This window comes from Enhydra lutris, unplaced genomic scaffold (genome assembly GCF_002288905.1).
Source record: "Enhydra lutris kenyoni isolate GAN:26980312 unplaced genomic scaffold, ASM228890v2 scaffoldscaffold7, whole genome shotgun sequence".
In the NCBI taxonomy this organism is placed as follows: domain Eukaryota; kingdom Metazoa; phylum Chordata; class Mammalia; order Carnivora; family Mustelidae; genus Enhydra; species Enhydra lutris.
Window position 1 is genome coordinate 4,150,515 of NW_019154091.1, and position 27,512 is coordinate 4,178,026.

The 27,512-nt window shown below is 34.5% G+C and overlaps 1 protein-coding gene across 1 annotated transcript in view; it reads right to left on the bottom strand.

Annotated features, from left to right (window-relative positions):
* Positions 1 to 1,818: 1,818 nt before the first annotated feature.
* The window catches only part of LOC111142181 (growth arrest specific 2 like 3), a 35,996-nt gene continuing 10,302 nt past the window's right edge, over positions 1,819 to 27,512 (bottom strand). Inside the window, exons 2-9 of the mRNA XM_022495191.1 lie at positions 23,980 to 24,027; positions 18,649 to 18,817; positions 17,266 to 17,381; positions 15,115 to 15,256; positions 9,810 to 9,873; positions 8,998 to 9,136; positions 4,936 to 5,043; positions 1,819 to 3,371 (exon numbers count right to left, since the gene is read on the bottom strand). Of these exons, the coding sequence (XP_022350899.1) occupies positions 2,064 to 3,371; positions 4,936 to 5,043; positions 8,998 to 9,136; positions 9,810 to 9,873; positions 15,115 to 15,256; positions 17,266 to 17,381; positions 18,649 to 18,817; positions 23,980 to 24,003 (2,070 nt within the window). The 5' untranslated portion in view covers positions 24,004 to 24,027 and the 3' untranslated portion in view covers positions 1,819 to 2,063. The remainder of the gene's footprint in view (positions 3,372 to 4,935; positions 5,044 to 8,997; positions 9,137 to 9,809; positions 9,874 to 15,114; positions 15,257 to 17,265; positions 17,382 to 18,648; positions 18,818 to 23,979; positions 24,028 to 27,512) is intronic.

Sequence of the window (27,512 nt, forward strand, 5' to 3'; positions counted from 1 at the left end):
AGGGTAAGCTTCAAAGGTATCTTGAAAGAGATCATGCAACATCAATATAATTGGAGAAATTCTCTACTGATGAAAAATAGGGTCATTTATAAATTAACTTCCAATTTCCTAAAAAAAATTCCTGGAATTTGTGCCAGATGCCTGTGGGATACTTTTATTCCTGATAACTCTCAATACAAAAGTTACTGTTTAATACTGTAAAATCTACTTTATTTCATAGGTTGGTTGGAATAGCATTATTTTTTAAGTTCTAGAAGTTACCAATACCGAAATATTGCTTGAGCTTATGAGGGAATGAACTTCTTGAACGTTAAATTCCTCCTCTTTGAAAGATGCATTAAACATTTCTGATCACTAAAAGCGTAAAGCTTCTAGCACTTCTTGAACACTGATTTCACTTTCCAAAAATGTAAATATTCTCTCAATGCCCAGAGCAACAGAACTAAACCAAGTATTTGGTGACTGTCTCTTTTAAGAGAAGTATTAATTATTCCAAAAACTAGCTTGCATATATCTCTGATTTTAACTGTATCAGACAAAAGATCACTTCGTTTTATACAAAGTTTTCTTGCTTTATAATCTATGGAATGTTAGTAGTGAGCTTAAGATGATTATCTTATAATTGCACATTTGTGTAAACCATTATTTTTCTTTAGAAAACACATTTTTAGCTTAATAGGGAAACATAAACCTCAATATTGAATATAATAACCTATGATAACTGATAATACTATAAAGTTATTAAACACACCCCTAAAACTTCTGAAAGTACATTAATAATTTTTTTAAATAGCCATAATCCCTTAAAAAAACAAATTATTTACAAATATCTTAGAGCAGTGGAACCTATGCAGTCATTACATGATGTGGATATGTTCCTTGGAGAATCTACCTACAGAACAGAAAATGCTGCATTTATACTGTCCACTTGCCACTGAAAAAGTGAAAGCAGCATGATTTTATTACAGAAAATTAAAATAATTGGAAGGGTCTAATTAAAACTGGCATTGTGCTCTCTAAAGAAAAATAACAATCACATGATAGAATTTTTATATAGCACCACCATAAGATGCTTTAGTAACACCTTAATTTTAGGATTGTTAACACATAATTCTGATATTGAAACATTATTTTAATGTAAAAATTCATATCTGCACTCAGAGGAAACTATAGTAAAAATATTTTTAATACGGTAAAAGTTACTAACTCAGTTTCCCCTTTCACATTGCACAGCATCCATCTAAAATATAAGGTGTAGATTCTTATAAATAACATATAAAAAGTCTTGGGTTTGTTTTCTGTTTTTTTTTTTTTTTTACCAAATTTCAGTTTATATTTCAATATCTTATGGGTTTTTTTTTACCAAAAATATTACAAATTTTTTTACCAAAAATATAATAAAATGTTAACAACTTTAATATAAGCCAGTCAAAAATCAGTTCCTTCTGATTTGGAAAGCTTAAAATGTTAAGTAATAGAATTCTACCAACCCTAGAGTAACATCAAGCTAATCAGCAGCAGCCATTGGTACTTAGTATTGTTCAAGCAGTTAATCCTGATCAAAAATTAAATTAGGTGCCTTTCGTAAGACAAGTGCCAAACCGTTGCTATTTTATTAAAATGCGGTAACTCATATTAAGATCAAGAGCACCACTGTTGCTATTAGGCGGTATATAACCTCCATATTTAATACATATTCAAAAATTCAACAACTATGGTTATAACTCTAGTAGTGTTATTTAGCTCTACATTTCCCTTAGAGGGCAGACATTAACAAAGATGCTATGTATTAAAAATCATATAAAAAAATCATATCAATATCTACTATTAATAAGAACATTTTGGTGATTTTACAACTGTCTGCCTCAAAAGGGTACCTCTGGTGAATTCAGAAATGTGAATTCTGATGCACACTCTACCCATCCCCAACCTCCAACCCTCACCTTCCTGTGCCTAATATCTGAACCTATTTGGACAAACACCCACAGGAGAAACTTTTAAGATGTGATGCTAACATATTTCACTCTCTTCTTTTCCTGTTTTCTTAAAGGATGCATTTGTATTTATTTTCTAGGTTTCTTACTTCCAGTCATAACAAAATAATGGTCATCATCCTCCTTTTTCTTTGTGGTAGGTTTTTTATCTCCACTAACTGCTTCCTTACCAGATGAGGGTGGTTTCCTCGTTGCAGCTGGGGCTTTGCCACTTTTTGGAGGCCCTTTTGCTGAATACTGGCTCTTAGTGGCCATCTGTGCTGACTTTGATACAGGTTGTGTCTTGACGGAGGACTGGGGAAGACTCATGAGAGACAGTGGGGTACGGCCAGGGGACTTCAAGGAGCTGGGTCCTGTCTTCTGGGATGGACTTTTATTCTGGGGCTGCTTTTTGGCAACTGAAACCATATTCTTATCTTTTGATTCCTGTGCAGTTTTTGTAGGTACAACGGAGGATGCGGACAGTGGCTGGTTTAAATTTAAGGCTGACTTAAGCTTGTGTGCTGGCATTGCCCCAGCTTGTGGGGCTCTATCAGAGGGCTGAGACCGTGTTCCTAGACTTGTGGGTATAGTTTTGGAACTGGATTTTGTTATTTTTGCAGGGGAATGGAGAGAGGGGGAAGGTTTAGGCCTTACATGTATATTTGCCTTAGGTGGCTTTGAACGCTTTGACACTGAATCTGAATGTGCCATTGAAGGAGACTCTGCATTATCCCTGGAAGATATCGGAGTGTGTTTCAAATGCTTTGGTTCAGTTTTTCCAGAAGACTTATTTGGCACAAGTGCAGACTCAGGCACATCTCTGGGCTTCTGGGCCATAACAAGATTGGCCTGAGGAGTATCATGTGATGAGATAAGTTTTCTCAACGACTGAGAGTCACAAGGTGTGGTTCTGGATGAAGCCGGTGAAGAATTGCTTTTACCTACTGCTTTGTTTGAAGGAGCCTGTGGTTTCTTTGTGATGCCTTTTGAAGATTTGAGCTTAAGATGAGAAGATGATGCTGGAGAATCTGGCAATTTGGAACGGACTGACACAGAGCCCAGATTCCCTCCTTTCAGGGAAGATGCTGGCAGCAACCCATCCAGTGGACGTACCTGCTTTTCTTTGCTTCTTGGAATACCAACTGGCGTGCCAGGTTTTGATTTTTGTTTCTGAAACATGTTAACAGCTGACAAAGGATTCATTTCAGGAGGCTGAGGTGTTCTGGCAGATGAATCAGGTACATTTTCATTGGAAACTCCTTTTTGAAAGGCTAGAATTTTTTGTTCTAGTGTAGCAAATTGTAATATTCGACAGGGATCATATTTAAGCAAAAATCCTTGAAGAGTATCCCAGCCTCCACCAACACGGACCATGACATGTTTTCCATGAAGCATCTTTTCCCCCAAAAGAAAGTAAAAAAACAAACAAATAAACAAAAAGCCCATAAGGTTCACAGTTCCAATTCATTAGCAGTCACAATCTGTGATGTTTATGATCTATGAAATTCAGAGTATTTGCCAGCAGCTTCAATATAAATTGATAGTCTATTTCTTACATTATTAAAATTATCAATTTAATTCATACTGAATTGTGCAATTAAATATAGGTCCTCTAATTTGTAAGAAAAATTTTTGCACACAACTTGCATCCTAAAAATCCAAATTGCAAATATACAAAATTGCAAGGGCAATATTGTTCAATAAAGAGGAAGAAAAGAGAGAGGAAAGGCAGAAGGAGAGGAAGAGAAGGAGAAATGAGGACTTACAGAAAATATGCCTCATAATAAAGAAAAAAATTATGGAAGAAAGATAAAAACAACTAAAACTTGTACTTTGCAATTTAATAAATTACTTTCATATATATAATTTAGCAAGTTAACCTTTCAAAAAACTTCATATCCTTTACAATTTCGTCATTCTTTGCAGGCAAGAAAATTATGGCTCTGCGAAGTTGAAGAAATTGTTTCAAATCACACAGCTTAGGCCTGGCCTCAAACATACCAGGCTGCACAACTCCAATAGCGCTTTTGTGCCGCCAAGATGCATCCTGGGTAGGCCAGCATAGTCCCAGCTGATTTTCAGGCCCCTAACTCTTCGGCAGGCAATTCTTCACCATTGTAGGAGATTGCCCTGCAAACATTAACTCCAAATCCCATGCCCCCATCATTCTATCAGACTGCCTTAAAAAAACAAAGCCAATTAAAAAACAGAAAGTCTTGGAAATGTTTCTAAAAGTGAGTTGGGCAGGGTGTGAGGAGGTAATGATAACATGAAATTTTAAAATATGGATGGTGAAATATTTTTAAGTATTTTTATATTATATTCCTAGATTGGAAATAAAAGAGCTCTTCTATCAGAAGTGGACAGAATGCCAAACAGGTGAAACTTCAATCTCTTTACCAATAAAGAGGACGGTTAATCAACTGCACATCACAGGTGGGACAAAGGAAGGAAATGAATATGCACATCAGGATATTGGTAAATACACTGATGCTGTGTCAATGAGAAAAGGTTTTATACTTAAGACCCAATCTATACATTATTATAAACTGCAACATTTTGACTTCCTTTTCTTATTACTGACATTTAATCTTATTACATGTACTGTTTTAGTTTTTTCTTCTTATGATGGGAAATCATGCCTTTTTAGAAAATTTGAAAAATGGAATAAAATAGCTGGGGTATATAAAGATTTTTTTCCCCACAATTATTTTAAATGTCTGAATAGTCTTAGCTATCCTTAGTAGTGTATTGTGTTAAAGGTGTCTACCAAAACTCATATGTACTCGTGAAAGCAAGTATTCCATATTTTTCCTGTACAGTAAAATTCTCCCATTAATAACACTCCCTATTCCATTTTTTTAAAAAGTAAAAGGGAAGCAAAAGGAATTCGGTTAAACAATAAATCCAATTTCAAAATAAGACCTCTATGTAAATAGGATATAAATGGTGGACTCACTCTTATAAAGAGTATTTTATCCCCAAGTCGGTACCGTCCTTCAGATAAGTACTCAATAGAGAATCGATGGGAACAACTACAGGGGGGGTCTTCAGCAATATGTTTAACCTAAGATTCAAAACAAACAAAATTTAGTGCTTATGACAAAAAATATTTAACATTAAATAAGCAAGGTTTATTTGATAGATGCGAAATCAAAAGATAAAAATTTAAAGACAGTTGAACCATTTATTATTACCTCTCCTTTACTTGTTGACAAATACTGAGATTAGGATTTTTTAAAAAAATAATCTCTACACCCAACATGGGGCTTGAACTCATGACCCTAAGGATCAAGAGTCACGTACTCCACAGACTGAGCCAGCCAGGCTCCTCCACAGACACTGAGGTTAAACATTAATCTAATAAAAGCTGACAGTGACAGCCTTTTTCCTCTCAGCTTTCAAAGTAGGCTCCACACCCAAAGTAGGGCTCAAACTCAGGACCCTGAGATCAAGAGTCACATGCTCTACTGACTGAGCCAGCCAGGAACCCTAGGGATGAAGTCTGAGGCTCCCTTTCTCCCTCCCTACCCCACCTCTCTCCCTCTCTCTGCCCAAGTCTAATCAGGGTCCTAGTGGATTCACTGAGCACTGGAGGTCTGTGAATGTGAACAACAGGGAGGTCAATTCAAAGCACATTCATTAAGTCCTAGGAAACACATGAGTTTATTATTGAACTTGAATTGTTTTATGCCCTGGATTAATATATCTGTGTCAGGTCAAAGACAGGCCAGTCAGATAAACTTTAAGTAGGAATTCTCACTTGTCCCTTAACACTATGCTAAACATTTGGAGGGGGGTATCTAGATTGTTCCAAAGTTACTGTTAAAATTACCAGAGGCAAATTTATATCTATTCACCCAAGACTGGATGAAATTCTAAAGAATTCAATTCAAGAGGCATTTTTCTAAAAGTGCTCACTTTGTTTCAATAGTCTGCTAAGTAGATGAGAATTGGGGACAAGTCCCTACTTCTATCCCTCAAGGAGCTTACAGAATTTTTAACTGCAGTAAACATCTAAAAAATTATAAAAATGAATATAAAAAGAAGTTTAGGAGTTCTATACTTAAAATATGGAAATTATTATAAACTGATTAAAAAATAAAAACATCTGGGGTGCCTGGGTGGCTCAGTGGGTTAAGCTTCTTGCCTTCAGCTCAGGTCATGATCCCAGGGTCCTGGGATCGAGCCTCACTTCGGGCTCTCTGCTCAGCGGGGAGCCTGCTTCCTCCTCTTTCTGCCTGCCTCTGTGCCTACTTGTGATCTCTGTCTGTCAAATAAATAAATAAATAAAAATCTTTGAAAAAAATAAAAATAAAAACATCTGTTGAGATGTTTGAAAAAAAAGTTGCTATCAGTCACCATGGAAAATATTTTGTTTTCCTAAAAATTACATTTTTGGAAAAAGCAAGGCTATGAATATTTTTCTCAATTATCACACAGACTATATCTACACAAACTCATTAATTGAAGTTGCATATGATATTAAACCAAAGTCTCTTCAGATATGCCTAATTTAGCTAAGCACTAATAGAAATCCATGACTGTCTTCATTATCTACCCAAAATGAACAGCCACAGGTGGATTCACCAGGATATGATCAGAAGGTTCCAGAATTTATCTCCCCACATCATTCATTTAACAAAATAATATGATCATAAATGGAACTATTATAAGGCATTCAATTATGTTTCTCTTGTTCATAGCCTAGTATATATGCATGTGTACATACACATTCATGTTCTCACACAGCACAGACATAAATAAAATGCCTAAATGTAAACTGAAGGTGGGTATAGAGTTTACAATTATTAGAACTATTTACACATGTTAACCAAAGTAATCTGAAAGGAGGTATTTTTTTCAGTCACTACTTTCTATCAATAAAAGTTTCATAAGCATCAGAAATATAGCTGAATACAGCACTCTAAATAATGAATCAGATGATAATTATTACTTACATTAAACACAATTGCAAAATCTCTGTAGATTATGGATGTAGAGGTGGACACTGAATGTATTCAAATACCATACGCATATTAAAGAAATGTGTTCCTTTTTAGTGTTCACAACAAGAATGTAGACATGAAAAGTCACTTGCTTTATTTGTTTAAAATATCCAAATACCACTTACATTCAGCAGTAAAAATTAGCATTAACCCACAATCTAAAGAAAGGAGTAGGCCTAAAAGAAATAAGAGCTATGGATAAAAAAATGTTCTCTTCTGGTTTTATCCACTGTATAATTAACATTAAAACACTAAAGGAAATAGATAAATTAAAATAATCTATAAGGGCACTAATCTATTATCGATTATTTTCCTTCTTTTTCTTACAATTTGTCTATATATACATACTTTTCACAAAATATTTTTCTTGTTGCTACATAGTGATCACATATAATGATTATTCTGTTAAGATAATGAATCCTAATTCACCTAGCCATTGCTCTGAGAGTATTCCCACTGCTTCTAATTTTCACCATTATATATAGCACAATAAAAACTTTCATTTATTCTACTTTTTAATTCCCCTTCAATTACAAAAAAATTAAGGAGGAACATTTTTGTGGTACTTGATAACCATTTGTCAGCTGTTTTTCAAAGTTTACATCATTTTCCACCACCAGTAGCAATCCCTAAGTATAGTTTTACAAAATTCACCAGCACCAGGTTTTATAATTTTAAGAAATTTTACTAATGAGGCAAGTTGTGTATCTTAATTCCTTGATTCTCAGCAAGACTCAACACTATATTTTCCTCTTGTGTGAACAACAGTCCTTGCCCATTTACCTTCTGGAAATGCTTTTCTTATCAAACTGTACAGTAGTCTTTCCAATTCAGTAAAAATATATTTTGCCAATGTTTTCTTTTCTATTTAATTATCATTATTTTAGTTTATATAAGATTTAAAGTAAGTTTTATTTTTTAACCTATTGCATTATCACTGTGTCACATACGGACATTGACAGTCATCATATAAATCAGTAATATAATATAAGTAAGTATATTTTGGCCTGGTAAAGAATATTCAGGCTGACATTTTCTTAAACTGTCTTGCAAGGATATCCAAATCTTTTACTATAGACTTTTATTACGTTAAACAAAACAATCAAAGCAACACTTTCCAAATGTTTATCAGTAATGACTTACTCATTATTTCTTAAATAATTTTGTACATTAAGCACTTTCATAAAATACAACAGTCTGAAAAAGACCATAATTCTAAACAACAGTGGAAGAAAAAAAAAAAAATGTTTGCTACTCAGTTCACCTCCATCACTTACTAGACTAGAGTCACTACAGAAGATACAGCCAAGGACAACTGCAGCTCTAGTGACCTCTGCATAACAATGACCAGGTAAACCTCAAAGACTTCCCAGCTGAGACCCGTCATTTCTAAAAGTCTGCATACATTGTCAGGGGAATATTCCCAAAACCCCATCAATTTGCTCTCAGAACTTTTCCTCCTCCTATATTCTCCAAGTATCAGTGTACTATTTACTTAGAAACCTCAAAAATCATCCTAGATTTTCTCCCTCCCTATCAGAATTAGGATTCTCCAATTCTACCTCTTAAATATGTCCTGTTACTGTTCCTTTTACTTCACCTTCACTACTGCTGCTCAAGTTCAGGCTCTCATCATTGTATGCCTGGATTATTACAACAAAACCAATATAACCTCTACATGACCATGAGAGTAATCTTTATAATGTGTAAATCAGATTATACCACTACCATGATTTAAAAAACAATCAATGAATTCTTGTGGCCTCCAGTTCCCGTCATGATGGATTCCAGCCTATTTGCCTCCCCATTCCTCAACTACATACACATCCATTCCTCATCATACACGAACAACACATCACCTTTAACATATAGTGCCCTAAACTCACCAGGGAGTAGTAGTTAATACTGGTGTATGTTCTGAATAAGAAACATTCTCTTTTAAACACAGCATCACCTGCAGCAAACTATGAGACTGTGACACATCACAACTGAGAAATACAGCAATTACTTACAGCCTCATGTAGCTCTTCATGCGGACAGCACGATTTCGGAATGCTAATGGAATCTTCGGGCCCAGAAGTATTAAGTAAGGTCTCTTCTAGTTCGATTTCTTTCTCAAGTTTTACTAATACTGGTGGCTCAACCCCATATCTGAAAACCAGTTAGGAGATATCATTCAAGGAAAGTCCGACTCATTCACTTCCCTGCATATCACAACAGGTTATGTCTTATTTTTAAAGTGAAGTCTATTTGATTCTCTTCTACCAATTGTTTCACTGGAACATTTGGAAATGCTTTTTAATATCCCACAGACCATCAAAAATTCAACATATAATCTTCACATTATAGCATATATTGGGATTACTGGATGCTCCAGTATTCAACTAGGGATCCTAAAAGTCAGCCACCTTTAAAGTTAGCTTGAAAGTAAAGATGGGGCTGAGTCAGGTATGGAGGACACTAAGCCTGAGCCTTCTTATCAGATCCTCTTTGTGTCCAGAAGATTTGCCTTGCCTTTAACTGCTAAGAGAGTTTTACATGCGCTTACCTTATTCTTAGTTTAAAAAATTTAAGCAACAACTTTTATAGTTTAATACTAAATGACAACAAGTTATATGGGTGAGCAGATGTTGACACATGACACAGCTCATGCAAACAGAACAAAGTTGAAAGAAAGAAAGAAAGAAAGAAAAGGAAATTAAGTTGTTTTATTTCAATCAAGAATTATTTTCTTTTATTTATAAAAAATAGTGCTCTATCTAAAATAAAGTAGCTTTTAGAAAATTAATGGCATTGAAATTCTGAAATAATGTGGAATACATACCTCGACACAATTCGACCAATTTCAAGAAGACAAAGATACACCTGTCTTGGATCTTTGTGCAAAACTGTGAAAAAGTAAGACCACATATTTTAAAGGGCAAATTAAATAGGGAAATAAATTTCTGGCATAGGAGAAGTAAAAAAAAAAAGAATAACGAAGACAGTAGGTTTACTTGTTTGGAGACTTAGAAGAGACATTTTCTCTACATATTATCATCATCATCCATAAATTTTTTAAAAAACTGGCTAATAATAAGAGGATGAAAATTTAGCATGTACCCTAACTGGTAGCATTTTAAGTCTAAAACACTAAGGGCTTAATAACATTAAATTATTTATATTTCAGATCTCTCAACAGGAGATATTATTTGAAGAGATATACCACCTCAATTTTATTCTAAACTATCTTTAGCTTAAGACTATGTGTTAATGGCTTTCTCAAACTTTTTCAAAATCAGAAAAGAAGGAGTACTTCCTAACTCATTCTCTGAGGTCAGTATTATCCTGATACCAAAGCCAAACAAATACATCACAAGAAAACTAAAGACTAATATCTTTTATGAATATAGATGTAAAAATCTTCAATTTATTACTGGCAAACTGAATCCAGTAGCAAGTGAAATTTATCCCAGGAATGCAAGGTCGGTTCAACATATGAAAATCAATCAATATAATCCACTATATTATCAGAATAAAGGAAAAGAAATGTGCAATTATCTCAGTAGACACAGAAAAAGCATTTGAATCAAATCAAATACTCCTTTCACAATTAAAAAAAAAAAGAAGCCTCAACGAATTAGGAATGGAAGGAAACTTTATAGGAATGGAAGGAAATCTGAAAATGGATATCTATGAAAAACCCATAGTTAACATCATTCTTAAAGGTGAAAGACTGAGACTCTTCCTCCTAAGACTAGGGAGAAGATGGATGTCCACTCTCACCTCTTCTATTCAAAATTGTACGGGAGGTTCTAGGCAGGGCATTTAGGCAAGAAAAACAAATAAAAGGCATCCAGATTGGAAAGGAGGAAGGAGGAAGGAAAACTAACTCCATTCAGGTAACACTGTCCTTTGTATAAAAATCCCCTATGGAATCTACAAAAGAAAAGTATTAGAGCAAACTTAGTTTCAACCAAGTTGAAGGATACGAGATCAATATACAAAAATCATTACACCTTATACACCAGCAATAAACAATCTGAAAATGTAATTTAAAAAACAATTCAATTTACAATGCTTCAAGAAGAATAAAGTACTTAAGAACAAACTTCACCAACGAATTTTATGACTTGTTTATTGAAAATTACAAAATATCATTGAAAGAAATTAAGTAAGATACAAATAAATGGAAAGACATCCTGTGTTCATGGATTGGGAGACATAATATTGTTAAGATGACAAAACTCTTCAAACTGACCTACAGATTCAGTGCAATCCCTATCAAAATTCCAACAGTCTTTTTTACAGAAATGGTTAAGGTGATAAAATTCATACAGAATTATAAAAGACAGAACAGCCAAAACAAGAACAAAGTTGGAAGACTCACACTTCCCAATATCAAAACATACAACAAAGCTACAGTAACCAAGACAGTGTGTTATTGGCATAAGGACAGACATATAGACCAGTGACTGGACTGAGAGTCCAGAAATAAACCTAGACATTTGTGTTCAGGTGATTTTTAAAAAGAGTGGCAAGACAACTCAGTAAGGAAACAGCAGTCTTTTCAACAGATGGTGCTAGAACTGAATATCTGTATGCCAAAGAATGAATTTAGATCCTTAATTTACAACATATACAAAAAATAACCCAAAATGGACTAAAGAGCTAAACATAAAAGCTAACACTGTAAAACACTTAGAGGAGGAAAAAGAGGTGAAAATCTGTGTGACCTTGGATTAGGCCATAGTATTTTACATATGACACCAAAAGCATAAGCAGTCAAAGAAAAGATAAATTGAACTTCAGGGGCACCTGGGTGGTTCACTGGGTTGAAGCCTCTGCCTTCAGTTCAGGTCATGACCTCAGGGTCCTGGGATGGAGCCCCCTGCATTGGGCTCTCTGCTCAGCGGAGAGCCTGTGTCTCCCTCTCTCTCTGTCTGCCTCTCTGCCTACTTGGGATCTCTCTCTCTATCAAATAAATAAATAAAATCTTTTAAAAATAAAATAAAATAAATTGAACTTCATCAAAATTAAAAACTTTCATGCATCAAAGGACACTATCAAGAAAGTGAAAAGGTAACCCAAACACTGGATGAAAATACTTGCAAGGGCACCTGGGCGGCTCAGTCGGTTATGCATCTGCCTTCAGCTCAGGTCATGATCCCCTGCTCAGCGGGGAGCCTGCTCCTCCCTCTACCCTTCCATCCTGCTCATGCTTTCTTTCTCTGTCTCAATAAATAAAAATCTTTAAAATTAAAAAAAAAAGAAAATATTTGCAAATCATATATCTGATAAGGGCCTAGTATTCAGAATAAATAAAAACTTACAAGTCAACCAAAAAAAGACAAATAAGCCCCTAAAAATGAGCAAAAGATTTGAAGACAAATTTCTCCAAAGAAGACACACCAAGTGGCCAATAAGCCATGAAAATGCTCAACATCATTAGTCATTAAGGAAATGCAAATCAAAATCACAATGAGCCACCACTTCACATATCCACTAGGACAGTCATCAGAAAAAAAAAAAAAAAAAAAAAAACAAGTGTTGGCAGAGATGTGAAGTTGTACTCTGCCAGTGGGAATATGAAATTTTGTAGCCACTATGAAAAGAGTGGTAGTTCCTCAAAAAGATAAACATAGAATTACCATACGATTCAACAATTCCACTTCTAGGTATATCCCTGAGAGAATTAAAAACATGTTCACTCAAAAACCTGTAAACAAATGTAATAGACAGCAGCATTATTCATATTGACCAAAAAGAAAATAGAATCAAAATGTCCATCAGGTGATAATGTTTTTAAAAAATGTAGTATATCGGGCTGCCTGGGTGGCTCAGTGGGTTAGGCCTCTGCCTTCAGCTCGGGTCATGATCTCGGGATCCTGGGATCGAGTCCCGCATCGGGCTCTCTGCTGGGCAGGGAGCCTGCTTCCTTCCCCCCACCCCCGTCTCTACTTGTGATCTCTCTCTGTCAAATAAATAAAATCTTTAAAAAAAAAAAAATGTTGTATATCCATGGGGCGCCTGGGTGGCTCAGTGGGTTAAAGCCTCTGCCTTCGGCTCAGGTCATGATCTCAGGGTCCTGGGATCGAGCCCCGCATTGGGCTCTCTGCTCAGAAGGGAGCCTGCTTCCCTTCCTCTCTCTCTGCCTGCCTTTCTGCCTACTTGTGATGTCTGTCAAATAGATAAATAAAATCTTAAAAAAAAAAAATGTAGTATATCCATACATGGAATCATTCAGCCCTATAAAGGAATCAAGTACTGTTGAATGCAATGACGTAAATGAAACATGCTAAATGAAAAAAGCCAGACACAAAAAGCCACATATAGTATGATTCTATTTATTTAAAGTGTCCACAATATGCAAATCCATAGATGCCATCTATAGATGTGGCTCATCTACCTTTCTGTTCCTGTTCTTGAGTTAAATGCTCTAGGAAACTTCTGAAACTTAACAGAATAATGGTATGTATGATGAATAACATAACATGCACACTGACTCCCCCAATGAAAATGGCAGTTCTCCTTTGATTTATGATTATTATCTTTTATATACCCAAAGCACAAAGTATACCCTTCCAATGCAATAAGAAGGCCTATATTTGAATCTTAAATTCATACCAAAAGGAATCTGTCCTGAAATTTTCATTAAACTTGTTTTTTTTAAAGTAGCTTTTAAGCACACTTTAACCATAGCATACTTGGGGGTTTTTTTATTTGCTTTGATTTCCTAGCAAAATGTAAAAAATTAAAGCCTTATCTCTGAAAACCTTTAGTAAGTAAAAATATTAGCTCATCAGTTCAATGGCTAGAAAGGAGTTACTGTTATCAGCAGTGCTTTATTTACTCCTATGCTGACCTTCAGGACAGTCAGAAGATGGCTTCTACTAACAATAAGAAATACACAATTTTATACCCTTTCAGAAACAGTAAGCTGGAAACTAGAGAATTCAAAGCATTTCCTCTTTCCTTTGATCTCTACAACCTACATATGCCACTAAATCAACCTCACTGTCAATAAAAATCAGCACACCTGGATTAAAGCAGGGTGCAAAATGGGAAGTAAAACAGAAACCCATTACATTTTTTTTTATTTTATACTGGATAGGAATATCCAGAGGCATATCAAATGCGTAGCAGTGGAAGCAGCCGACCCCACGCGCAGGCAACAACAGTGTGCACAGTCAGAAAATTTTATTTTATTTTGTTCTGTTTTTAGTATATTTTGTCCATTTATGTTTGGTATGGAACTATGAACACATGGTTACCTAATAACCTGAATCTTTGCTTAAGGCAGTGAACTAGTTATTCCTTTTTTTTTTAGCTCAGAGAATTTTCAAACTATAATAATACCACCTAAAAACTTGTTTTTTATTATCGCCATGAACCAGCAATTCTATACAATGTCAGTGATAACATAATTCTCTCTACCAGGGTATGCTACTACTCCCATGATTTCCGCCCACACTTGGTATGCTACTGGTCTTATCAAAATGTTACAAATTCTATGCATATATGTGTATAAATGCTCTAAGGAAATATATATATAGTAGTCTAAAACTTAGGTAGCTTTCAAATTAGTCACTGCAAAGACGATTCTATTGACTTAAAGAAAATGAGATAATATGTCAATAATTCTTTGGCAGAGCATGACTTTTAAAAGGAATTATCAAAAACATGAATCTGTTTAGATGATCAACTTGGCAACTGCTGTGTACAAGGTAAATCTAAATACTGTGAGTATACATCATTTGACCTTTTGTTATTTCTATAATTATCCAGTCAAAAAGAAATTAATAGTAATTTAGACTTTGGTAGAGTAATTCTTGATGAAAACATTAATTAGCAAAGCATTAGTCCAGAACCTTTCCTTGGCCAACTCATTTAGGAAGTAAAATATTTCTAGGGCATTCTAAATATATAAGATATTTAACTATAAATGAAAAGCTTAATCTATATTGTTTAGAATCTGATTCTCCGATTGTTTTACACATATTTAAAATATAAGTTTTTCTAGGAAAATGAGATACGGCCTTATTTGGAAAAAAGTCCTTATTTTGGAAAAAAAAAAATTAGATGTGAGACATACAAAAATACCCTAATAAACACTAAACATTAAACACAATGATGACACCAACACTTACCTAAACCTTCGGATTCAAAAAGGTAAGTCTCATCAACCCCAATGTGCCGGCACCAGTAAAGGAAGTTCGCAGTATTATCTCTAGCAAAGAATGAACCTGAGGCAGCATCTTTCTTACAGGGCACTTTTCTCATTGGAAAAGTCTGAAAAAGATGAAAGACTAATTTCAAAAACTCGTATCAAGGATATTTTCATTAGATATCCATTTTAATATTACTAAATAAATGTTCAGTGTACTGAATCTGACTAAAAAGTACACATTAGGAGGAAATGTATCTTCAAAAATTACTTTAAGTATATTCCAGAAAATGACTCCTAGGAAGTCAAAATTAGCAGCAGGATCAAGCATCTCTAACCTCTTTCTTCTTAAAATGACACAAGAGTCTTAATTAAAACAAAAAATGACAGTCTAATAATTCCAAAGCACATCTCTAAATGTCTCTCCATACACAGTTCAATACAACACAAAATTACTGCCATGTTAAAGGTTAATGGAACACTCATTTTTGCTTACTTCCTTATTTGCAGATTCATAAATATGGTTCTGAGTTTCTTGAGGAGACTGTCAAATAACGAAGTAGTAGCCCATTCTTAATTCAAGTCTTTGAAAATTAACAGTCTAAGTTATATAGAATCCTAATTTTTTAACTATCTGGACCAAGAATAGTTAGATAATCCTGCTGAGACAGGGGTTTTAGTTCTGTTTTAAGTTTTTACTTGAAAAAGCAATTTATGCCTAAGATTTTTTTGCAGTAGGCGCAATGGAGCGTAAGTCTGTCTCCCACCTCTACCACTCAGTTCCTCTCTCTTCCTAGAGATAACCACTAATACCAGTTCCTTATATACCCTTCCTGTTGTATTTTCCAGAATTAAAATGGCCTTGTGAGTTCTTCTAATTGTTAACTGAAATCTTCTCACTTACATGTTAGTGGGCATCTCTACACACAAGGGTACACATATCTGTACATACAGAATGCTACACAAACACGCTAGTCTGCAATCTGATCTGTATGTGTATATGTGCATACACACTTAACAAAAGGCTGCAGGCATCTTTTGGGGTGAAAAATAACAGATTAAAATAGTAATTTCTAATGAATAGACAAGCATCCCACTCAGTTTAGGTATCATAATTAATTTTTAACAACTTCTTTATTGATGAGCATTTATGTTGTTCTTAAATTTTTCTGCACAATCACTTTTGTGAATTTGTAGTTATTTTCTTAGAATAAATCCCTGGGAGAATTATGTTACGTATCAAAAGATATACTTTACTTTCAATGTGATATATATCACCCACTGCCCCCCAGAAAGATGATAGCAATTTATGTTTCTACTAACCCTATGTGAGTATCCAGATGCCACACTCACAGACCCCAGATCTCATAGGTGACCCACGTTCAATAAAAAGAAAGGAAACCTTATCTAGTTCAAATCATGATTTCATGGTCAATGGAGGAACACTGCCTAAAAAAAATTATTATTCATTCAATCAAATTATAGAATTTACCACCAAGACAAAATATGGGGAATATAAAGATGGTGATGATAATGGTAATAATAATAGTAGTAAAAATAATAACTGTGTCCCAGGAACCATCACAAGCTCTTTTCTCATTTAACTCTCAAAACAAGTGAGAATATGAGTATTGTTCTCAAGGAGATATAACTACTTACTGGATATTTACTTACACTAGGCACTAACCTAAATACCATTTATACATTACTTCATTTAATTTCACTAAATCCTTGCAAATAAATCTGACAACATAAATATTAACTCACCCATTTTGCAAGATTAGATAAATTACCTAAGGTCTTATACATAGTTGGGTAGAAGTTTGCAACTTTTCAGATATGATAAGAAATGTACAAAAACAAATTAATATGTACCAAAGTATAAAATCACTGATTGTCAGGGCACCTGGGCAGCACTGTTGGTTAAGTGTCTGTCTCTTGGTTTGAGCTCAGGTCATGATCTTGCTCGTGGTCATGAGATGGAGCCCCACGTTGGGCTCTGGGCTCAATGTTGAATCTGCTTCAGATACTCACTCTCTCCCTCTGCCCCTCCCCCTGCTTGCTCTCTCAGATGGACAGATAGATAGATGATAGACAGATAGATAAAATCACCTCCCGTCAAACATGTTCTTACCCTGGGTTCTCCAGACTCGAAAGTTTTCACCATGCTTTGAAGAACATCAATCAGTTGGCATAATAGTACTCCATTATCAAGTTCTTCCAATAATCTTTCTGCCTTAACTTCAATACCTAAAAACATATTTCAAAGTCAAGGTTCTACTAGAAACAGTAAATTCAAACAATATGGTTAAAATTTAATTAAATGTAATTAGATTATAGCTGAAACACAGGACAAATAGTAGATCATACTCCAAGTATTCATTCTTAGAAGTTATAGTTAAAACAGATAATGTGAAATTAAGTGAAAGACAACAGAAACAAAAATATCTGTGATGGAGAAGAAAAAATAAAATGACATTTTACTTCATTTCTTAAAAACCAGAATATTTACTGCACATTACTACTGCTTGCACAAGAAAAAGATTTTCCAAAAATAACATGGCTTTTGTTGTGATTTTAAAATTAAAGATAATAGCATAACAAATGCCTAGGGAATACCAGACTTTTTGCCTCTAAAATCCCTTCTTTAGAACAATTATTATTACATAATAAGCTTTTAAAAAACTATCCAAATCATCAAACTGATATGAGATAATTAGTTGTATAGTGTTTTTAATTATCCTGGGAAGGCCACAGATGAAATTCTGTATTTAAAAGAGAGCGTGTGGGGTGCCTGGGTGGCTCCTCGAGTTAAGCCTCTGCCTTCGGCTCAGGTCATGATCTCAGGGTTCTGGGATCGAGCCCTGCATTGGGCTCTCTGCTCAGCAGGTAGCCTGCTTCCTCTTCTCTCTCTGCCTGCCTCTCTGCCTACTTCTGATCTCTCTCTCTGTGTCATACATATAAATAAAAATCTAAATTTAAAAAAAGTGTTTTTCTGGGAGATAGTTCAGAGCACTCCTAGTCTAACGGATAAAGAAATATGAAGCCAGATATTCTCCAAGCTGACACTTCCTCCTAGGTTTCACATGCCTTTGCCCCTCAATCCCTCAGAAGTAGCAATCATTTTAATTACAATATATATTCCCCTCAGAATCTCATGCTTATATGAGATGGGGGGAGCACATCAGTAATAGAGATCCCAAATCAGACCTATAAATTAAAAAAAAAAAAAAAAAAGGTTTCAACATTAGCAGTGAAAATGTTTATTATTCAAAGATTACTATATACCTTTTCTATTAAGCCTCAACCTTTCTTACTATCCAAGCCCTAAGGTTCAGGGTGAACTGAAATATCTCCCCAACAGGAATGTAAGCTTGCAAGAACAAGCATATCAAATATTCCATTCACTAGAGTATCCTCAGCCTCTAGAACAATCACTCCTTCACAAAGAGTAAGATTCTCAATAAATATTTAGTAAATAAAAAACTACAATTTTGAGTATCTTTTCAAGCCTTACCTAATAAACCAGAGAGCCAGATTGACAGATCTTCTTGCATGGGCAACAGGGTGGCTTCATGCCTCACAGCTATCCACTCATCATACTGACAAACGTCAGCCAAACCTGGCCCATGTCTGGGGGTCAGAGGACTCCGTGGACTTAGAGGCAGGTCTTCTCCAAACCATACCTGAAGAAAACACCAACCAAATGGATGCAACCTTTTTAAAAGTCAGTGCAACCCACACTTATATTTAAATGATGAATTATAGACCATACATCATATGCACATGTATAAAACTGTGGCAGTTCACAGAAAGGTTATAAACTAGAAGCAAACTATTAATCCAGAAACTCGAGACATTTTCAATATTCAACACTGTGGTAAATATAAATCAATCCTTAATCAATGAATGGATTCTACTATCGAACTACAGGATAAAAGTCAACAAATAATATGTTTCCTTCACTTGTTAGCTAAGTTTAATAAATTACTTGAACCACAGCTTCAGCCTCTCAGCTATAGAATCAGTCAATGGTACCTGCCTTACAAGATACATCTTTGTAGCATCTAGCATTGGGGCGAACAACATTTGTTATACAACGGATAAATGAATGAATAAATGCATAAGTGGCATTTTATAACTTCTGGTCATAATAACAGTGTTATCTTAAAAAAATTCTAAATAATCTGGTACGTCACCTGATTTTTGCAAGGCCCACAATCTAAGAATGGTTTTTACATGTTGTTATCTACGTACCTATGTAATAGCCTCAATTTTGCCTACTTACTCACAAAGCCAAGAATATTTACTACCTGGCCAATCCCTGGTTAAGAATAAAAATTGACCTAAACATAATACCAAACCAACACTTGCAAAATTTTGAAATACAATTAGAAGTGCTTTAGTGTAAGATTATTTAGAGAAAAGACTTCAGTTTATCAATTCAGGAAGGGGTATTTGAGCCCAAGTGAAGTGATGAGGGATCCTCACTGGAGGGAAGCTTGAAATGGAGGACCAGAACTTGAGTGAGATGAGAGTGTATCCACACATGGGGACAGCCTTGTGCACAATATCAGACCCTGAGTAGGATGAGGAGGGCATCCCCAGGAAGATGGGGGAACATCCCAGTGCAGGGTGTCAGAGCCCAAGTGAGCTGAGAAAGACATTAACTCAGGGAGTGGGTGGCAGCAACAATAGGAGATTGTTATATCAAATGGAAGCCAAGTTTCTCACAAGCCATAAGAGGTCAACTCTTTTGGAATAAGAGAAAACTAGAATGAATCCTGTGGTGACTGGAATATTTTTTACCAGAAAGCAAAGAAGGCTCAAAAAATGATAGGTCAGCAAGAAGGGACTTCTTCTACTGGCTAAATCAAGAGCAACTTGAGCATTACACACTGAACAAAATAGAAAACTATCAGTTCATATAGATATAAATATATGAATAAACTGGGATTTTGATGAGGAATGAGATTTTTATATGGTTTCAAAGTATTTCCCCACAAAATACTTTCACAAAGAGAAGAAAGAGTAATTTTACAGTAGAAAAACCTAACAGTCGGCAACTTAAGCAAGTGACAAAGGTAAACACAATCAATAATGGGACAAATAGAAATCACATTCTACCTGAAAGGATGCAGTGAGAAAACACAGTATCCCTCTCTGATATTCCTGCCAAATATGCATAACCTGAATCTAATCATGAGAATACAACAGACAAATCCAAACTGAGAGACATCCCACAAAATAAATGGTCTCTAATATTCAAAAGTGTCAAGGTCATTAAAGAAAGCAAAGAGGGGCGCCTGGGTGGCTCAGTGGGTTAAAGCCTCTGCCTTTGATTCAGGTCATGATCCCGGGTCCTGGGATCGAGCCCCGCATCGGGATCTCTGCTCAGTGCAGAGCCTGCTTCTCTCTCTCTCTCTCTCTCTCTCTCTGCCTGCCTCTCTGCCTACTTGTGTTCTCTGTCAAATAAATAAATAAAATCTTAAAAAAAAAAAAAAGAAAGCAAAGATACTGTTCTAGACAGATTAAGGGACATGACATTAGGTGGCAATACTGTACCAACGTTAATATCCTGGTTCCAATTATTTCATTGCTGTTGTGTAGGATGATGTCCTTATTTGTGAGAAATACACACTAAAATATTGAGAGGTAATGGGGCATTAGACTGGCAACTTATTCTCAAATGGTTTAGCAAACAAGTATCTCTGTTCTACACTTAACAGCCACTTTGTAGGTTTGTGATTACTTTAAAATAAAGGTTTTTTTAATTTTAAAAAAGGAGGTACGAGTATAGTTAATACCAAGTGCATCTATTCCCTTCTTGATTTTTAAATGTAGATCATTTTCCCTCTAAAATATATTAAACTTATTGAAGCATATTTAAGGCAAGTCTTACTACACGAAATAAAAATCCATAACACCATTGTTAATCCAGACAAACTTTGGAGGAATAAAAGAAAAAAAAGAGTTGTTTCCAAGTTCCTATGATGAGAAGCAAATCAAAAAACATGAATACATACCACAAGAGGGAAGCAGAAGTAGCGAAACTCAATAAAAATATCAAAAGATTAAAAATAAATAACTTATTTGAGGGCCATTATTTTAGGAACTAAGAGTAGAGATTAGGAAATGAAATCCTAAATATATAAAGATATAAAAAGTTTTAGGAAAAAGACAAGATGTCTTTTTTATTTATTTCTCTGAATTCTCTTAAAATTATTTCAAAGGCAGTATAGCAAAGATTTACTATTTAAAACTTCCTTTCATAAGCATGTCTTATTTCTGTTAGCACATGGTATTCAGTTAAATATTTGTTAAATAATTGAGGGCATTAGCAAATGACTCTGCACCATCAAAATCAAGATGTATCTTACAGTTGAAGATATTTTATAGCAAATAGAATGTTATTTGTCTTTTAACAATTTGGCTGAGCTGAAAAAAGGCAGAGCAGTTGCAAATGTTTGTCAAGGAAGGATGTGATACAGTTAGAAGGGTGGTTTTGGAAAAAATTTTTTGTGAAAATGAAGAAGCTAACATTAATAGAAGCCATTCTAATTTCTTGCCACATTAGGGATAAGAGTACTTGGATTCTCCTATTCTTGCCAAAAAAAGACTATAATAACCTGGGCTAGTCAATATCATATTCATGTTGTTAAAATTTAGATGTTAATAGCAAAAACTGTATGTATAAATGTTGTCCTCAAACATGTGAAAGCCGTCATATTGCAAAGATTGTTAATCCACAGGCAATCTGTAGATGAACTTGAGTACGTACAAAAACTTAACTTACAATTAGGCAAACTTTTATGCTTATACACAAATGGGCCTTTTCTCAGTTCATAGCCTTTTGTCAGATTCTCAAAGGGGACTATGTATGACCCAAAAGAGATCAGGAACAATTGTTCATTGATTTTTTTTAGACTGTATGTTTATTTACTAATCAGAATGAATGATATTAAAAAAAGGGAGCAAGGAAGATCTTAACGTATTAAATTAACAAGAAATCAGCTGATAAGCTATCTACTGAGTGTCTCCTCTCTACGAGGCACTTATGAATATATACACTACAGTCTAATACAATTAGCAAAGAAAGAGATGAAAATCCTACAAAGTTTTCACACTCATCAGAGAGAGAAGCAAAAACATCCATGACCAGATGTCAAGCATACTCTTAGAAAAGAATTAATAAAGATGAATCTACAGACTCTAGATCAGAGAAGGTTTCATGGAACTATAAAACAAAACTATAAAGAAAAATCACCAAGCTAAGAAAATATTAATGGCATTAGAGTAGAATGAGAAAAACATGGTCAATACAGCAATTATAAAAAGCACCCAATAAAGAATCAAGAAAATATAATTAACATGAAACTGATGACGTTTCTGAGACTTAGATAAAAAGAGAACAAATCGAAATAATTGAATAAAAAATAGTTTTAAGTAATAAAGGAGTTTTGAGCATACTCAATGGGGATTTGAGAGGACCCAAAGAGCAAGCATAAGACCTTTTGGGAGACTGCCATGGACTCCCAAGTCCCAAAAGGGAAAGAATATAATAGAACTCTTTATTAATACAGCTGCATAGCACACATAGGAGGGAGTATAAGCAGGATCATATTCAGAATTGTTGTTAACATTCGATAAATAAATCATCTTTAATCTTCACCACTGTCATCTTGATAAGCATTCTTTCAAAAGAAAAAGAAAGGAAGGAAGGAAGAGTTTCATGACATAGGTATAATGTCCAGTTTTATATGCGGAGAGTTTGGTTATACCAATGATACAATCAAACTGCTGAAGTGTCTACTATGCAACATACATTCTAGTAGGCACTTTGCTCATGTTCTCTCATCGATTCCATTGATTTCCTGAACATCGACCTCACCTTGGAGCTGAGGATGCAGAGGTAAAATAAACTTTCGGAATCTTACAGAGTTGGCAGAACCAGAACCAGAAATGATTGATTCTGAAGTTCTCACTTCACAAGGCAAATTTTATTATCAGCTGCTTGCATCTTTATAGGTAGAAGTTCAGTGTGATTTTTATCTTTAAATTAAGATTCAAGCATATTCTAATTATATAAAAAAAAACTTTTAAAAGAATATAAGAGTAATATAGCAAATACCAATTCTGGAAATCATTCAAATATAAGATTATTCTGGTTTGTCTATCTCCATCTTGCTTCCCCTCACCCAAAACAAATAAACAAGCAAAAAAAACTTTAAATTTTAAGTTTTAACGTCTGGTCATTTATAGGCATTACAGGGCACAGGCATAATTATCTAAAATAATTTATAATTGTCTTCATTGAGAACTCTTTTAATTACAAATACATACTAAATTGTAAGGAGAGGAAAATTATAAAATGTTCCAATTCTCTTCCCAGGGTAGTAGGGTGGACACACCAATTCTAAGGAATTTTTGACTTTTTAAAAAATTTTATAAACATATAATGTATTATTTGCTTCAGGGGTACAGGTCTGTGAATCATCAGTCTTACACAATTCACAGCACTCACCATAGCACATACTCTCCCCAATGTCCATAACCCAGCCACCCTATACCTAGCCCCACACTCCCCAGCAATCCTCAGTTTGTTTCCTGAGATTAAGGAATTTTTGACTCTTACAAATAATTTGTATAAGTGAAAGCTTAAAATCTTTTCAGAACTAGAAAGTTAAAATACAGTCATTTTTGTTATTAAAATTTCATGCTTAAAAGAACTAGTACAGTAAAAACATTGTGGGATAATTTTAGTATTCTAATTATTATAATTTTATATAACCTCACATAATTATTATCTCATAATTTAAATACATATTTTCCCAAGAAAAACACTTACTTGAGTTGCAGGTTGCATGGTCATCTATATTGAAATGAAATTGCTTTTCTGAAAAGAGAACAAAACATTAATATGCAAAAATTGGTAGCTTTCCTACTCCACAACACCCAAATTTTAAGGAATCTGCTTTAGTCTCCTATTTGACTGAAAACTTAAAACTTTTTCTTCTATTTAGAACAGTGTGACTGTAGAAGAAATCAATAATCACTCCTAGCTTCTCACTTATGAAAGTACTCCTCATTTAAAAGAGGAAAACCTGAAACAGTTTCTGGGCTAATATCAAGGTAATTCTGGAAACATCTGGCTAGAAAAATAAAACTGACAATAAAACTTAACACATATAAAAGTCTCCCCCAAATTTCCCCTGTAAACATAAACACCGACAGCACAACAACTGATATGGAAGTCAAGTATCTCTCATCTGATTTTTATAAAGAGATCATATAAATTCATCTGGACTTTGCAGAAATTCACAAGCTTAGCCATTAGCCTCTTCTGCCAGACAACAAGGTAGTAAAGACAAATATCAACTTTAACTATAAAACAATACTCAATGCCTTCCCATAACAACTTTTCATAAGCTGTTTTCTACATAAAATACTAAAGACAAAAAAAAAGAAACTGCAATTTTAACTCCAAAGTACTATTTTCAAAATCTATTGAAAAAAAAATACAATTTTAATTAATTAGGTTAGTACAATTATTTAATGTAATTTTAGAGGGAAAAAAGGTGAAGAGCTTAAAAACACTCAGAATAAAAGAGACTATATAAAAACTAGGATTTTTTATTGCTTATGGCAGCATAATATACTAGTCTATTTTTTATTATAAACTACCATTAAAACATTATAAAAAAAATTAAAATGGTCTATAATGCTGTCAATTTCCAAGAAAAAGTTACTTTCTCCTCTAAGTTTTGCCAAACATACCTCATGCACAGTATCAACTACACATACAACTTTCCTTTCAGGAACATTTCTTCTGGTACCAAAGTTGAACTTGAGCTAAATCTAACTGAAAAGTCTAATATCACATCACGTTTTCTTTGCGGGAAGGCAAAGGACAGCAGAATGTCCTTTTTGATGTCATTTTTCCTTCTCTCTACCATAGCAAAAGGCCAAAGTACAATTGAGCATTACTAATGAGCTTGTTATGCTTCCCACGAGCTAATTCAGTGGGGAATACATTTTCCTTTGGCATAAATAATTCTTTGTCCTCAACAAAGATCCACAGTAAGAAGCTTCCGAGACTATTTTTTAAAAATGCAGCTAAGAAGCTGCTCCCATTAAAATAAGGAGTCCCACATAATCAGACAAGAGCTTTAACAGTTGGAACTGCCAACCCAAAACAAAAGAAGGCCTAAATTATAAGGCGTGTGCAAATCAAGAACAGTGACACATTCACAAAGAAGCTATTGCAAAAATGTTTCGTAGTTGCACTTTTTATGGAAAATCCAACAAAATTGGTTTTACGAAAGAAATGAAGAATTTGTGCACAACCTTCAGTCACTTGAGCTTTAGCAGAAGAATCTTTTTTATACATATTTTTCAAAGCATTCTACTTGTGTAATACAAAGAACTCCTCTTAGGATGACAAAAATATAACCATCTATATTACCTTTAAAAAGAAATTTTCTAATAAATTGTACTCAGATAGGCAATAATGTAACTTCATATATGAAAAACTATCGCATATATAAATACATGCTTTTATTGGAAAACTTCTATAAACTGATAAGACTGTATCAGTGAATCAATTAATTAATGAGTACTCATCATGTTCCAGATCCTGAGAGCCAGTTATTGATACTTTCTAGTCATTTACTATTCTTTTTCTAAACCATTTTTGTGTCCTCAGGTATTTCATCCCAAGAGTAGCATCTATTCTACAGTTACCCCATCCCGAGTCTGCACCACAATCACAATTCTTACCTCCCACTCTTTTTGTTACTACCTATTTTCCTCTTTTCTATCTTTCCCTAAAAGTCTCAGTCTCTAATTTTTCTCACATAAACCAAATATGATGAATCAGCAACACTTCATTTTTGGAGCTGCATTTTAATCAGCAAATTATTGCCTTTATTTTATTTTGCTTTTGTCTTTCTCTCTTTTGGGAGGAACCTATTCAATTCTTTGACAACTTGAGGAAGTCTTTTCCCTTAGATTTGGGCAAGAAGATCTCTGATTTGACCAAACTATACTGTAACCCTGCTGGGAATCATTCACAAGACCAGGATTAGAGATCTTAAAGGAAGAGAACTAAACTTTTACAGTCTGAGGAAATCAGAAACGCAAAAGGCACTCACTCATCCACCTGAAACCTGAACAGAATTTGGACCTAACCCACTCATCTTAGAAACAGGTTCAGTCATGAGGTCCTCAAGCTCATTTATGGTTAGCCTCTTCATACCAATTTAACTTAAAATCATGATGGCAGAAAGTGCCAACCTGTTGAACAGATCCTTCTTCCCACAACTGTAGGCTTTGAAACTGAGTACATTTTTATCCCCCACCCACATTATAAGATATGACGGGAGAGCCTAAGGTGGAATAGTACATTCCTGGTACACATGGGGGAGGGGAGGGTTTGGGAAAAAATGACAAAAAAGCAAAGAAACAAGGTAAGTTTTTTCAGGAAAAAAATGACATTAACTGCCATCATACCACATTTAGCACTCAGACACCAGATTATTGCCAAAATACATAAACTTCAGGGATACGATAAATGCCAAAATTGGGATAGTGGGATAATGCTTACTGTTGAGGAGTGGGAGAAAGATGAGACCGGGAAGAAATGCCCAGAAGCCTTTCAACTGCACTGGTAAGATTTTATTTCAAGTTAAATGGTGAGAACACAGGTGTTATTACACTAGTCTGTATGCCTTTCTGTATGTCAAAAACCATTTCATCATTTTTTAATGCTTCATTTAGAAAAATAACTGTAGAAGACATCTGGATTTTTTTCGGGGTGGGGGGGGACTTTCTTAGCTTTAAAGTTTGGGTTAAATATTTCCTAATTGCCTAATAGGGAAAATAGAAATGCTATAGTCATACCAAAGATATTTCATTTTTTAAAATATGTACTAAAATAACACATCATAAAAGCACCAGCTCTGGTAGTAGAAAGTAGCAGACACAGCTGGTTTGAATTCCAGGTCCAGCACATTAGCTATATGACCTTGGGGTGCTTAACTTTTCTGATCCTCAGTGTTCTCATCTGTATAATGGGATACCACCACCTCCTCCACCTGGTTATTATAACAATTAAATGAGATGACACACATGAAGTACCTGACACATAACTACCACTTAACAAATGAGTTGATATGATTAATATTTTGACGAGACATGATTGTAGTTCATTTAATATAACTTATCAAATTAAAAAGAGATAAGGCCAGTAATACCTAGAAATCATTAAACATAATATGGAAAGCTTTTTTTTACTAATAAATAAATGTAGTTATAAGTGAAAGCAAAAGCTTTAAAATAGCCATGTCATCATGGGGAGGATACTCAGATATGAATTTGTGA